At 40.7% G+C, this 13,837-nt stretch overlaps 1 protein-coding gene across 3 annotated transcripts in view; it reads left to right on the top strand.

Moving 5' to 3' along the window:
* pkp4 (plakophilin 4) overlaps window positions 1–13,837 on the top strand; it is a 179,576-nt gene that overhangs the window by 71,879 nt on the left and 93,860 nt on the right. For all 3 annotated transcript variants that reach the window (XM_041201035.1, XM_041201036.1, XM_041201034.1), the window contains 3 exons: window positions 2,643–2,774; window positions 2,928–3,124; window positions 6,467–7,037. In XM_041201035.1, the coding sequence (XP_041056969.1) occupies window positions 2,643–2,774; window positions 2,928–3,124; window positions 6,467–7,037 (900 nt within the window). The remainder of the gene's footprint in view (window positions 1–2,642; window positions 2,775–2,927; window positions 3,125–6,466; window positions 7,038–13,837) is intronic.

Here is a 13,837-nt window from a genome sequence, read left to right as displayed (position 1 = left end):
CACAGTTCAGAATGTGGGCCAGCAGCCAGTAAAATTTTTGTCAACTTAAGCTCAGCAAAACACAGCCTTTTTGACATTGGAGTTTCGGTTCTGTGAAATATGTGGTGCAAAAATGATCCAAGAGCAGCAGAACTTGGAATTATAGGATATAGTAACCTATCATTTTATTGTGTGTAATCTTGCAACACCCTGGGATGGGACAAGATTAAAGCTGTTCTGTTGACGAGCAATTTAACTATGCCTTTTTTGATATAAATCTCAATGCTGGGTGTATGAGCCAGGCAGCTGAGGGAGGCATCAGAGGCAATATTATTGGTGAGATGAGCAATGGGGCCCATCCTTGCATGTCACTATTCCGAGTTGGCCAGCAGCCATATGATTACGATTGGCCAGCCCCTTCCTGCCAACTTCAGAGTCTGCCAGCGGTAGCCCTGTCTCCTGGACTAAATTCCGCCCAATAAAACTGCTGGTACCCTGATACTTTGGTGGGTAAAAATCCTGCTGCCTGTTGTAGGACAAAATCATACAGACCAGAAGATCCATGTTTGATTGCTGCCTTATATGGGATAGGTGATCCCAACCATGGCAACACTTCAGACCTTTTGAATGGCCCTCAATGCCTCTATTAGAAATTCCCACTCTTGTTTACTTTCCAGTGATCCTTGATGTAAAAATGCAAGTGTATGGCTCTGAAATGCCAAGATGTACAAGTTAAATATCCATTCCCAGATGAGTAGGCTGCTGATGATCAGACTTTGTTTATGCGTTAAGAATTGATACTTGGGCAAGGTAACTGAGACTGTGGGTGTCTGAGTGATTCCACATCGAGGCAATGTCTTCAGGATGGAAGAACACTGGCACAAAACTTAAACACTTTAAATGTTATGTGGAATCTATTAAAATTGAAAACTCTGGTTTTGGGCATTTCAAATAATTCTGCTAGTGAGATCTGCTAAATGTCTACACCTGAAGTTTCGTATTGAGCTTGTCCATGAAAATGAAGCCTTTATAAAAAATTCTGATTGATGTGGAACATTTATGCTTCCTGATTTGTAAAAGTACAGACTATCTATGCACGAGTTAATTCAGTGTCATTTGGCTTGCCCTCTGCTATGTAATCAAAAATCACAGTTCTCCTGGCCTTCCACCCCACCCCTGGTTATGTGTTAACAAAGGCCTGTTCTGGCAAGTGTGTTTTGGTTCAGCTGTGGTGCTTTAAGCGAATTGAACTCCTGGAAGAGAAAAAGTGAAATGTTCTTTTGATAAAATCTTAAAAAAATGGTAATTTTGTATGTAGAAGGTGGATTGAATCTTCTTTCATGCAGTTAATGTTTTGCAATTTATTTGACAGTTTACTACAATTTTAATAAACTGTTTTAGTGATACCTGTTTCAACAGTGATATTCAAAACCTATATGCAGCCACTTTATTTTCATCTTTCGGGTATTAAATCCAAACCTTGACAATTCCCATGTTTTCAGATCCATCCAAGATTTCTCAACCCCACAAATCAATAATGTGCACCCAGAGCTGCAGATTTCAAATCAAAAGAGTGATTGCAGAACCTTACAGCTTAAAACAGAACAGGCTTTTATGCCCATGCTGGCTCTTTGAAAGAAATGTCCACTTTAATCCCATACCTCATCTATTTGCTGTTTTTGAAAGTTCCTATTAAATCTGATTCCATACCCTTTCTGGAAGTATTTTCCAGATCATCCAAGACAAATGAAATAATTCTCATACCCAAACACCTGCCCTGAACCCCATGGTTCTCTTACCAACTATTTGAAATCTCTGACTACTGGTTATTGACCCACTTGCCAGAGGAAATAGTTTCTCCCACACCATTCATAATATTGAATACCCTTGTTAGGTCTCTCAAGCTATTAAGCTAGAACAATCCCAGCCTCTGCTGTCTGTCTAGATAACAACTCAGCTGCTTGGTAAACCTTCTCTGTACTCTTTCCAAGGCCCTTAAAATGTTCCTAAGTAGTGTTTCCCAGAATTGGACACTATTTCAGTTGAGGTGTATCCAGCAATTTTATACAAGTTTAGCATTATTTCTTTGTCATGGTATTCAACCCCCCTATTTACAAAGCCAAGTATCCCATACACACTCTTAAACCTTATCAATACTTCCTGCCACCTTCAATGGATTTGTGAATATGACCCTGAAAGGAACCTCACTAAAATAATTAAATTGGGGACCTATGTCACGTGTAGGAATTTGGTTTAATTTCAGTCTTCCACTGAGTAAAGCATGTGCTCTGACTGTGGAAACTATGCTTTAAATAGCCTTAGTAGTCCTCAAAGGGACTGCTGCAGGCCACTCAGAAAACCCACGGGGATTTCCGAGCATGTTCCTCTTCATCTGAAGTGGATTGGCCAAGGAGAGGGGGCTCTGTTTCAATGATTTCCTAGTTTGAATTAGTGTATTAATCTGAGCATTACATAGAATTCACAGCAAATGCAACTCAGTGGATCTATGTTAGAGGATGCAGTCTGAAATGTAATTAACAAATTCCAAGCTAATAATCTCTGATCAAGAAAAGTAACTCAAATTAACTTTTACAGAAAAGCACTAATCTTATTGAAAGCTTTCAGCTTAAAATGAGTCCTAAAGCACACAACTCTTCTTACAGATGAACCAATAGGAGGAATTAATAGACGCAGAGTTTCTGAAAACACTCATCCCCAGTCCTTTAATATCGAAGCTGGTCGTGAACAGTTGCCAACTCTTGCACCTGAACAAACTTCTGTTCATGAAAATGAAGGTCTGTTGTATATGAATTTTAAGTATGAATACCAACTTTTTCAGATCCTGTGTTTTGAGAAGTCTTTGTTATATTAAAAAAAAATTGACTTTTTCCTAAATTCATTTGTACTATGACCAGTTATACTTTTCTGCTTCTGTTTCAACTGTCCAGGTTCTATTGGAAACTCACGAAGCTCGACACAAATGAACTCCTATTCTGATAGTGGCTACCAGGAGGCGGGCAGTTATTACAGCAGCCAGCATTTGATCAAGACTAACCCAAGAAACCTACAGGAACCTGTTCAGAGCAGCACCAACAGTAATCACGTAGTGCGAAATTCTAGGCCAGAGGGACAGACTGTTGGTCAGGTACTGTTTTAAGTAATGATGGCTTAAATTAAGACTTTTCCAAAGCACCACCTTAGTCTCTTCTATACTGCTGGTATTATAAACAGTATGGACAAGTCTATCCACAAGTCATTGATTCTGTGGCATATGCACTAGGATCTGCTCCTCATTAACCTCTACCACATTCCCTACGAAAATATGTAAGGTTTCAGAGCAATTTCACATTTTAAATATATCTGTGGGTGCCCTCTCCAATAGGGGCACATTGGGTACCTGCTGTAGCAAGTGGTGAAAATTTAAACCCCCCCACCCCCCGGCCAACCTCTCTGGTGTCCCAAAACCTCCAGGCCCAGCAGCCTTTTAGGCTGAGTTATAACAATTGATTCCTGCCTTTTGGTTTTCAGGATCTTTATTATTCCAGTCCACAGGATAAAACTTACTAATTAGGAGTATCCAAAACAAAAACAGAATTACCTGGAAAAACTCAGCAGGTCTGGCAGCATCGGCGGAGAAGAAAAGAGTTGACGTTTTGAGCCCTCATGACCCTTCGACAGAACTAAGTGAATCCAAGGAGGAATTCACTCAAGTTCTGTCGAAGGGTCATGAGGACTCGAAACGTCAACACTTTTCTTCTCTGCCGATGCTGCCAGACCTGCTGAGTTTTTCCAGGTAATTCTGTTTTTGTTTTGGATTTCCAGCATCCGCAGTTTTTTTGTTTTTAATTATGGGAGTATCCTGAAAAGCCTGTGGATTTTTGGTTCCAAAAAGTTACAGGAATTGTTTAAAACTATCTCCATCTAATTTTTGTATATTAATTGCAAAAGTGAATAATGAATTCTGTATGAAATGAACATTGGCAATGCTGTTAAATTGGCAATTTTAATCAAGATTATTGAAAGCTTTGAAAATTGTCATGTGAAATTGCAGCTAAAAGTTGATTTAATGCAGATATGATTTTGTTCTCGAGTACTGTTACAATCTCCGTGGAGATTGGCAACTTTCAAAAATAATTTTAAATTCCTGGTCATGAAATGAAAAGGCCACACACGACACACGATTTCACGTTTTAATGAAACTAACAAAAAAAGAACAAGCACTTTTAGCTTAATGCTATATCTTGTACTTTAAGCCAAAAATTCTGGATGGAACACTCCCCTTTGTACTTTAAATTTCAACCGCAGATCCCATTTTAAAGAAAAAATGTATTCTTGAGTTTCGATTCAATTCTCCTGGACCCAGATCAGTGTGTCCAGCTCCCAGGGATTCGCTGTGGTTTTCTCTTTTTTTTACCAGTTATCATCCAAGGTGAGAGGCTTCCTGGGGATTCTCCTAGTAGCATCCAGCTAGACAAATCCTTTAACCCATTTCAGCACCTCACTAAATTTGAATTCCCCAGCCTGAGCATGGGCCTCACTTGCATCCTTGCATAGTGACTCCAAATCTGAAACACCCTTGGTTCCTGATGGCCCTCTGCTCCATATTCTGATTGCTGGTAGATCCTCTTTGCCTTTGCCTTTTCCATGCTGCTGCCAGGTGGACTCGTACAGCTAGTTATTCCAACACAAAAAAAAAAGCTTCCTATACCCCACAGCCCATCTCCATGGCTATGTGCCATACATAGCCTGCTCTCAGAAAATACAAATTAATTATCTTTAACTTTAAACCTGTCCATTGATATGTAAAGCATACAAATACCTTAACTTATTTATCAATGGCCTTCAACCTTCTGTGTTCTGGGGAAATTAAATGAATGATATAAAAGCTCACAGACAAACCCCTTGAGATAAACAATGGAAGCCTCCATTGTTTTACTTTTAACAGCTCATCATCATGGCCTCACTAACATAACATGGGCGTCCTTTTGACCTGTAATTACCCTGGGCTTGTCTGCCATCCCACAGACTGGGAGGAGGGTGAGGGGTGGTGTGAGGGTGTGTTCATTTAATCCTTGACTTTCAGTCTCTCTGCCTCTGAGCAAGGGCACACCTGCTTCCAGGTTGCATACCATTGTTGCTGTAGAACCATTGTTGGGAACACCAGCCCACATTTCCAGTCTTCCCATCCGATGATGAGGTGCATCATCTCCAGTAGGTGTCTCCCTGTAGCAGTGCAGATGTGATTGGAAATTTAGCAGATTTGGGAGCTGAACTTGTTCCCAGTGTCATTTTGTGGCACCTGCTTCCACATGCTGCAATTATTTTTGTTTTGTTCTTTTAAATTCATGTATCTTTTTTGACGTTTTTTATTAGCGTTTATACTTGCAGCAGCCGACTACATTTATGCGCTCCATATTTTACTTTGATGGTTTGAGAAAGCAGACTTTCACAGTCAATGGGGGATACCATTGACCAGAAGCTGAACTGGACTAGCCATATAAATATTGTGGCTACAAGTGCAGGTCAGAGGCTAGGAATCCTGTGGTGCGTAACTCACCACCAGACTCCCCAAAACCTGTCCACCATCTACAAGGCACAAGTCAGGAGTGAGATGGAATACTTCCCACTTGCTTGGATGAGTGCAGCTCCCAAAACACTCAAGAAGCTTGACACTGTCCAGGACAAAGCAGCTGGCTTGAATGGCGCCACATCCACAAACATTCACTCTCCATCACCGATGCACAATAGCAGCAGTGTGTGTCATCTACAAGATGCACTGCAGGACTTCGCCAGGGCTCCTTAGACAACACCTTCCAAACCCATGACCACTACCATCTAGAAGGACAAGGGCAGCAGATAAATGGGAACACCACCACCTGGAAGTTCCTCTCCTAGTCTCTCATTGTCCTGACTTTGACATTTATTGCTGTTCCTTCACTATTGCTGGGTCAAAATTCTGGAACTCCCTTCCCAACAGCACTATGGGTGTACCTACAGTACCTGAACTGCAGTGGTTCAAAAAGGCAGCTCACTGCCTCCTTCTTGAAGGCAACTAGGGATGGACAATAAATGTTTGCCCAACCAGCGAAGCCCACATCTCAGTGAGTTTTAAAAAAAAGTATTCTGCTGTGTGTTCAACATAGTCCATGAAGATTTGTGTAATAATTATCAAGTGCCACCTCCATGAAGATGAACTGCCAATCTTGACCAGCTGTCTGGGCTATAATACAGGGAAACTGACAAGGGAGCACTTCCCTACATTGCTCAGCTTGATGGGAGACAAGTTTTGCACAGTGTGAGATTGATGGCATCTATAGATTTAACCACAGATGACATTTTGCCTTAGCAAGGCGAAGACACAGAGGATATATTAAAGGAGTAGAGTTTTTTGTGAAGTAAAAGTGCTTTTTAATCAGGTGTAATGTGTATATGCTCATCTTTATCTCTTTGAAATGTTGTCAATTCATTTGGCATTTTTTTTGAACAGGGCCCTATGAATGTTGCTGCTACAGCCAATAGGGCAATGAGAAGAGTTAGTTCAGTTCCATCTAGAACGCAATCGCCAGCTTATGGTACTGGAATGTCACCATCGAGGGGATCATTGAGAACATCTCTAGGGAGTGCTTATGGATCACCAGCGTTAACTGAACCTCGGTCCAGTAACTCTACAGTGTATTTGTCTTCAACATTGCCAGCCCAGAGAGCAGGCTCTCCACATACTGCACAGAGATCTACATCACCAGCTACAATTAGACGAATTGGTTCTGTTACAAGACAACCCACTAACTCCAGCAGAGCCACCTCTCCATACCAGACTTTGGGCTCTTCACTGAGACTGGGTTCACCTCTCACCTTAGCAGCTGCACAAACAAGAGTAAACTCTCCACCCCAAGCTCAAACTGGGTCGTCATCTCCTGCACGCTCCACTATGACTGCTGTCCCTCAACGTATGACAGCACCACTACAAAGATCCCATGCCATTGATACTGATTTTTATTGTCTCCAGTCACCAGAAATCTATGAGAGGATGGTTCCACCACGACCAGACAGCCTTGCAGGTCTGTTTTGTGATGATAAAAAGCACAACACTTTTCAGGCAAAAGTTTATTTTGATGGATAAATGGCATATAATCTGAACTGCTTCTGCTAGTATTTAATTTTCCATCTGTAGTTAACATCTCAAACTTCCTAATAGTTCCTGTGAAAGAGAGAAACTAATAAAATTCTGGGAATATGCTACTGTTTGCATAGGCTATGATATGCAGCCACTTAGAAATAGTCCCAATAAAAAAAATTGACGTCACCCCATTTTGTATTTATGCTCGCTTTTCTGTTAAATTAGCATCACTCTGAGAACTATTATAAATTGCAGCCCCTTAAAATAGCTTTGCTTTCTTAATATGTATGGACACAAAATAAGGCAAGGAAAAGAAAAACTTGCTTAAAAATTATTTATGGTCATCCTCTCGACCTTGCCATCTCATGTCTCTTATAGCCACTGCCTCAATCACAGATGAGGGTTACTGATCACTTCCTTATATCCCTTACCGCTTGCTGCATCCTCCACCTCCCTTCTACATTCAGCCCTGAAAAAGCTCTCTTCTCCCAAATTGCTTACAGCAATACTTTTAAACTGCCAACTCTGTCACCTATGGCCCTCTGATCGCCATGTGGATCTGCATTGCTCAATCTACTAAATCACTTCACCTCTGCCTTTGCTCTTTTCTCCAGTTTAAAAATCCTTATTCTCCCACTATTTGATTTGTACCGGTACTTCCTCATTTAATGAGTTCATAATTGTTAATGTGATGACAGGTAGCAGAGACCAAAAGAAAATTGGCTCATGAATAATCTTTGGCCTTTTTAACACCTCAAATGCTTTAGAGAGAGTTGGGGGTGGGGGGAGAATCTGCAAGTGCTTTGTTCTCCATTTACCAATTACAAAAGTAGAAATCTTGAAATGTTTTTTTTTTACTGTCCCCCTCATTTATTGGAATAAATATTTTTTTTCTTCTTTCCAATTTCAGGAGTTTCAAAGTTTAGGACCAAGGCAGCTCAAAACTCTGTCATAAAGGATGGAACAGGGAGTAGGGTGATACACAGCAGATCCAGCCAGGCTGGAGAACAAATAGAATAGAGACGCCATACAGGACTCGTAGATAAACGCGTAGAGAATCATAAATGATACATCTTGTTGTCTGTGCGATCTCTTTGGAAATACCCAGTTAATTCTAAAAATAGTCAAAGGAAAGGTGGAGTCATTGGGGCCAAAACAAAAATGATCTTGTGGAGATGGAGGGCATGGCTGAGGTTCTAAATGAGTAGTTTACATCTATCTTTCTTTCCCTACCCCTGGCCCCCAAGCAGTATTAAAGCCAAAGCCTCTCCTAGGAGTGGGGGAGGCTCCTTAATAAAAACACAAAGTGAGGGCAACAATAAATAACTGGTTTGGAGTGCCACTTACCCCTGTTACCTTGAGCATTCTTTTGAGAGCCATGTTAGGTGTGCCAGGTGGGTGAGTTTTAGTGAAAGTAAGCCCCTCAAAACAATACCTGTGTATAAGTTAACCCCTTGACTTTTTCCCTATAAAAGCAGAATCTCAAATTTGACTCTTGCATGAATATATATGGTTCTTCCAGATCTGCCCATACAAGTTACAAGAAGTAATTTTACATGAATATTCTAAAATCAATCCATTTGGGGAGCCAATATAGGCTAGTGAAGATTGATGTGACGATCATGTGGAGCTTAGTGTGGAAGAGGATGCTAGTGACAAAGCCTTGATGATTTTGGCATTATGGCTGGTAGCTACTGCTTTGTAATTTCCAAATCCTGAATTTAGAGACAACAGACATGGGTGATGATTTTGACATCAGTGGGAGAGGAGCCGAGCAATGTGGCAGAGGTAGAAGGTGGTCTTTGGTGATGGGGTATGTAGTTTGAAGTTCAGCTGTGGGTCAAACAGTGCTGAGGTTATGTGCAACCTGGTTTGACCTGCGTATGCAGCAGAGAGGAGTATGGTGTCTGTGGTAGAGATGCAAAGATTTTGGAAAATGAGCAAGACAATAGCTTCATTCTTGTGTTGTTGAATTCTGGCTCATCCACAATTTAATTACATTGACTGTGTTATGATTCTTTTAGCCCAATCAGTTCATGTTAATGGTCATCCTTCACATGCACAATAATCCTAATCCCATGTTCTGCTCAGTTGTAATATCCCTTTTATTCTCCCTGCCTTCAATTACCAATGTAATCTTGGATCGTTTACTCGGCTTGTGAATTCCACAGTTTTGCAACTTTTCTTCTTAAAGAAAAGGATCTTTCCTCTCTGCCCTAAGTCTTTTGCATTCGTTCTTTTATCAATGCCCTCTTATTCCAGACCCTTCAACACTGGAAGTGGTTTGTTTCTATCTACAATGCCACATCTATTCACAATTTTAAACATCTCTCTCAAATTGCACCTTAATCTCCTCTGTCCTAATGATGTGGGTTCTGATTTTTCAACTGTTGATTTCAAAATGAGTCCGAAAGCACGGGAGATGATTTTATGGTCAAGGGAAGTGGTGGAGAAGTAAAACTGAGTATCAAAGGTACATACGTGGAAGTGCATCCCACCATGTGTATTGGTAATGTCATGAAGTCAGCATTTACATGAGGGAGAGGCTAAGAATGGATCCCATGGGGCATCCCAGTAATGACCCTGAAGAGTTTAGGGAAAAAAAGCTATGATGTGCTGTTTGTATTGGGGCAAATAGGAGTAGACACTATTCAAGTGGAGGGGGATAAAGTAAAAAGTTCCATAAGATAGGTCAAGAAGTATAATGATCATAGTTGTGGAGGATTTTATTGGTGACTTCCCAAGGATAGCCTCGTGGTGAGTGTACATTCAACTGTAGGAATTTGAACATGAATTTATGGGAGAAAATAGATGAAAATGAATGGAGGAATAAATGTGAAACTTTTGAAGATTTTTGCATCCACAGAAATTCCTTGCAAAATAACTTTTTTGCAATCTGTCATTCCAAAAGCATAAGTGCCCAAAAAAAGTTAAACATGGCAAACTTAATCAAAACTTGAAGTTAGGCCAACTATCATCTGATGTTGTACACTTCATTCGAAGGTTGCAAGATGATAAAATGACAGCATGTGTGTTCCTAGCTGGCTAGACAGCAACAGTTATACAAATAAATGTGAGGATTGAGAGACTCTGGATGTGTCTGAAGGACGAAATTACCTGGATCAGTTAGGATAGGAGTTGTAGCAGTGGACATTCACCCCAGAAGTTGTTTGTGCGGGAAGTAGAAAAACCAACCTCTGGTATAAAGATCAGTTGCACGCTCTGAAGTAAATTCTCCCCAAGGATTTTATCTCCCTATTTCCACTGATTTCTAAGAAAGACCTGAAATTAACCAGAGCAGATTCAGCAAAATCTTTCTTTGACCCTGGAGATTCACCTCAAATTCCTAAGGATTGGTCCTTCTGTGTCTCACCACCCACAGTTGCCTCATCTGCATATTATCCTGAAGTGACATTACAGATACAGGGTCAGTTTCTGCACATATGGTGGATGCCCAACTCTGCCGCTGCACCACCGTCCCCAAGTATCAACTTGTCTGACCTGTCGTTATAGATGGGGACCCAAAGTAGGCCCATGTCTCGTGTTTAAAACCCTTATCTTTAATTTGCTTAACCTTACCTCAAAAATGCCCTGAAACCTTAATTATTTTCTCTTCTCCCAGCCATCATGCCATCCATGTTCCTCATTCCTGTGATTGACTCTTCTGTACCCTTTGCCCATGTTGCTAATCTCACTAATTCAAACTTTTTTAAAAAATGAATTCCCTCGTAATTCAAATACTGCAACTTTGCACAAGCAGTAGAGTATATATAAATGCCATGGGAGTGTTGGTTATTTCATGGACCTTGTATTCTAAAGTAATTGAGTTATTGTCTGAATCATTGCCTTTAAAAGAAATTGAATATTGAAAGGAGTAGAAGAACAAGGTAACATGTCATCCCCAGGGAAGTGTTTTTCTGTCGATGTTATAAATTGCCTCTTGATAAATTTCACACCTGCTGCCTATTCAGATTCTAACATTTTTACCTGTATAGTTTTGTAAATATCAAAAACTCTGAGGATGTAGTCATATTGCTGTCAAATTAGAGTCTGATTTCTAGCCATGATGTTGCAGTAGATTTGATATTTCTTTGATTTCAAAGTTGAATTAATTCATTTTTTAATTTGTTCATAGAATGGCTTTGGTTGTGCTAAAAGAACACTGCACTGGTGAGACCTTACAATATTATGCTCAAGTACTCATCTGAGGAGAAACCTCACCTTTAAAGTCAGCTTTTTATTTAATACCACAATAGTGGTTAACCTCAGGATAAGGCTGCTGTCAGCATCAAGACTCAGCTGTCCGCTGAGCACCAAGAGCAGCAGATTATGGGAGGACCGAGGTTAGATAAAGACTTGCCAAATTTAAATTTCATTATGAAAGTGCAGCTAAAGTGGCATCCCAATGTGGACACTACCCATGGTGAATATTGAAGGGGGTGGGACAGATTCAGAATTTTACTTCTGGAAAAAAATTTAGGCACCTTCCCTGGTGTAAAAATAAGTTTATCCAGCGAGTAGCTGAGCAATACAGACCAGAACAATCCTGATTCCCAGGATGAAGGGGTTGTATTATGGGAAAGATTGAGCCTATACTCATTGGAGTTTAGAAAAATGAGAGTTGATCTTATTGAAACATTGATTATGAAAAGGTGTGACAGAGTAGAAACTGAGAAAATGATTCCCCTCAGGGATTCTAGAACTAGGGGGCCCAGTTTCAAAATAAAGGGGTCTCCCGTTTAGACAGAAAAGGAGGAATTTCTTCTGAGGGTTATTAGTGTTTGGAGTTATCTTCCTCAGTGAGCAATGAAGGCTAGGTCATTGGATATATTCAAGGCTAACTGAGACAGATTTTTGATCTACAAGGGAAACAAAGGTTAGGGGAGCAGGCAGGAAATTGGAGTTAAGGCCACAATAAGATCAGCCATGATCTTATTAAATGGTAGAGCAGGCTCAAGGGGCGAAATGGTCGTCGTCTCTTATGTTGTCATAGCTCTCCAACCAGGTAAAGCAGTCTTTAAAACTATTAAATCTCTTGCTCCCCTCTGTTTCAGTAAAAATAGTCCCAGTGCTTCTGGTACCTCCACAATACTTTCCATCATTCCTGAATTTATGTCGTGTGATTTCTAGTTGCTTGGGTAGCACAGAACTTGAGTATAGCTGGAAAAGAGACGTGGGTCGAAGCTTTTTCATCTTGCAATCAAGTGGACAGGTGAAGGAGTGCCAAATTTCAAAGGGAGCAACAATTTATACTGCGCAAGAAAAAGGGTTGGCAAATCAACTCTGGTAGAGGTATTGCCACTAGGAGAATGTACTAGGGAACAATTGTCTCAATTGTGTCTCATGTTTTTGTTTAATTCAAAAAAAAAAGGCACAGTGCCTGGACATATTCTTTTCACCTGTAGAGAACAGGTCCTGGCAAATGAATATATGTAACTTCCAGCAAGCATAAATGAGCCACTTTGTGAGCCCGACTGATGACCTTGAATTGTTAGTGTAACTCTTAGCAGACTTGGGATTATTCAGCACGTGCTGTAAAATTATGGATTCGCATCTCACGTTAGACCTTTATATTAAGTTTTGCAAGCATGGACTGGTTGAGTACAGTCAGTACACTTGCCTATTGTGAACAACCGAAGGATGTGATGTTTGACAGCATCTGCCAGTTGTTGGGACGTACAGTCTACATAACTGGCATTGCACCAGCACTGAAATTTAATATGCCACATTATTCATTTGTGTGGTAGGCAGAACATCTTTTTGGCTTGACAGTAGCATCCTGTTTGTGAAAAATACTGCTCGTGTTGCTATGCATAGTAGCAGCGTGAAACTGCTAGCTTCACCTGTTGTTCAATTTTTGGAGATACCTTACCCTTCCAGAGTAATTTAAGGCAGAGTGGGCATTTTTCAGTTTTGAAAATGGCACTTAAGGAGCTTTTGTGAGAGTGCACAATACACAGTGAGCAGTGCTCTGATCTGGATAGCCATTATCCAGCAGAATAGCTTTGCACCCTATTGCGGCATCCAGCTTTGCACAGTAAGCAAATGGCTTGGCTTACTTGGGATTGCCAATAGGGCCAATCTTATAGTGTGTGCAACTGTAGGAATCCCAGTGCATATATTGACCAGTGAAGGTAGGCTTGCTGTAAACAGAGAATCCATTGGTGGAATTCTCAACTAGTGAGTTGAGGAAAGGGAGCTCATTGGACTCCATTTCCAAGGTGAATTTGAGCATGGGTGGAACACATTAAGTGTGTGAGGAGATTTTAGTAAACAGCTGCAGATTCAAATATGGCATACGTATCATTACATATTGGAAATATGCAAGCAGTAACCCACCCTTGCTGCACATTAGCCTTATTGGCACTCTCCTAATTAGGGCCTCAAGCCATTTGCTCATCATGCAAGCTTGACACCAAAATGGGCGCATCGCATCAAAGCAATCCTGTGGGATAATAGCAAAATACTGCAGATGCTAGAAATCTAGAACAAAAACAAAAATACCTGGAAAAGCTCAGCAGGTCTGACAGCATCTGTGGAGAGGGATACAGTTGACGTTTCAAGTCCATATGACCCTTCATCAGAATTAAAACATATAGAAAAATTTCTATATGTCTTACTTCTGATGAAAGGTCATACGGACTCGAAACGTCAACTGTATCCCTCTCCGCAGATGATGTCAGACCTGCTGAGTTTTCCCAGGTATTTTTGTTTTTGTTCTGTGGGATAATAGCTGCCCCG

The sequence above is a fragment of the Carcharodon carcharias genome, chromosome 12 (genome assembly GCF_017639515.1).
Source record: "Carcharodon carcharias isolate sCarCar2 chromosome 12, sCarCar2.pri, whole genome shotgun sequence".
Classification (NCBI taxonomy): Eukaryota; Metazoa; Chordata; class Chondrichthyes; order Lamniformes; family Lamnidae; genus Carcharodon; species Carcharodon carcharias.
This window is presented reverse-complemented; position numbering and strand designations above follow the sequence as displayed.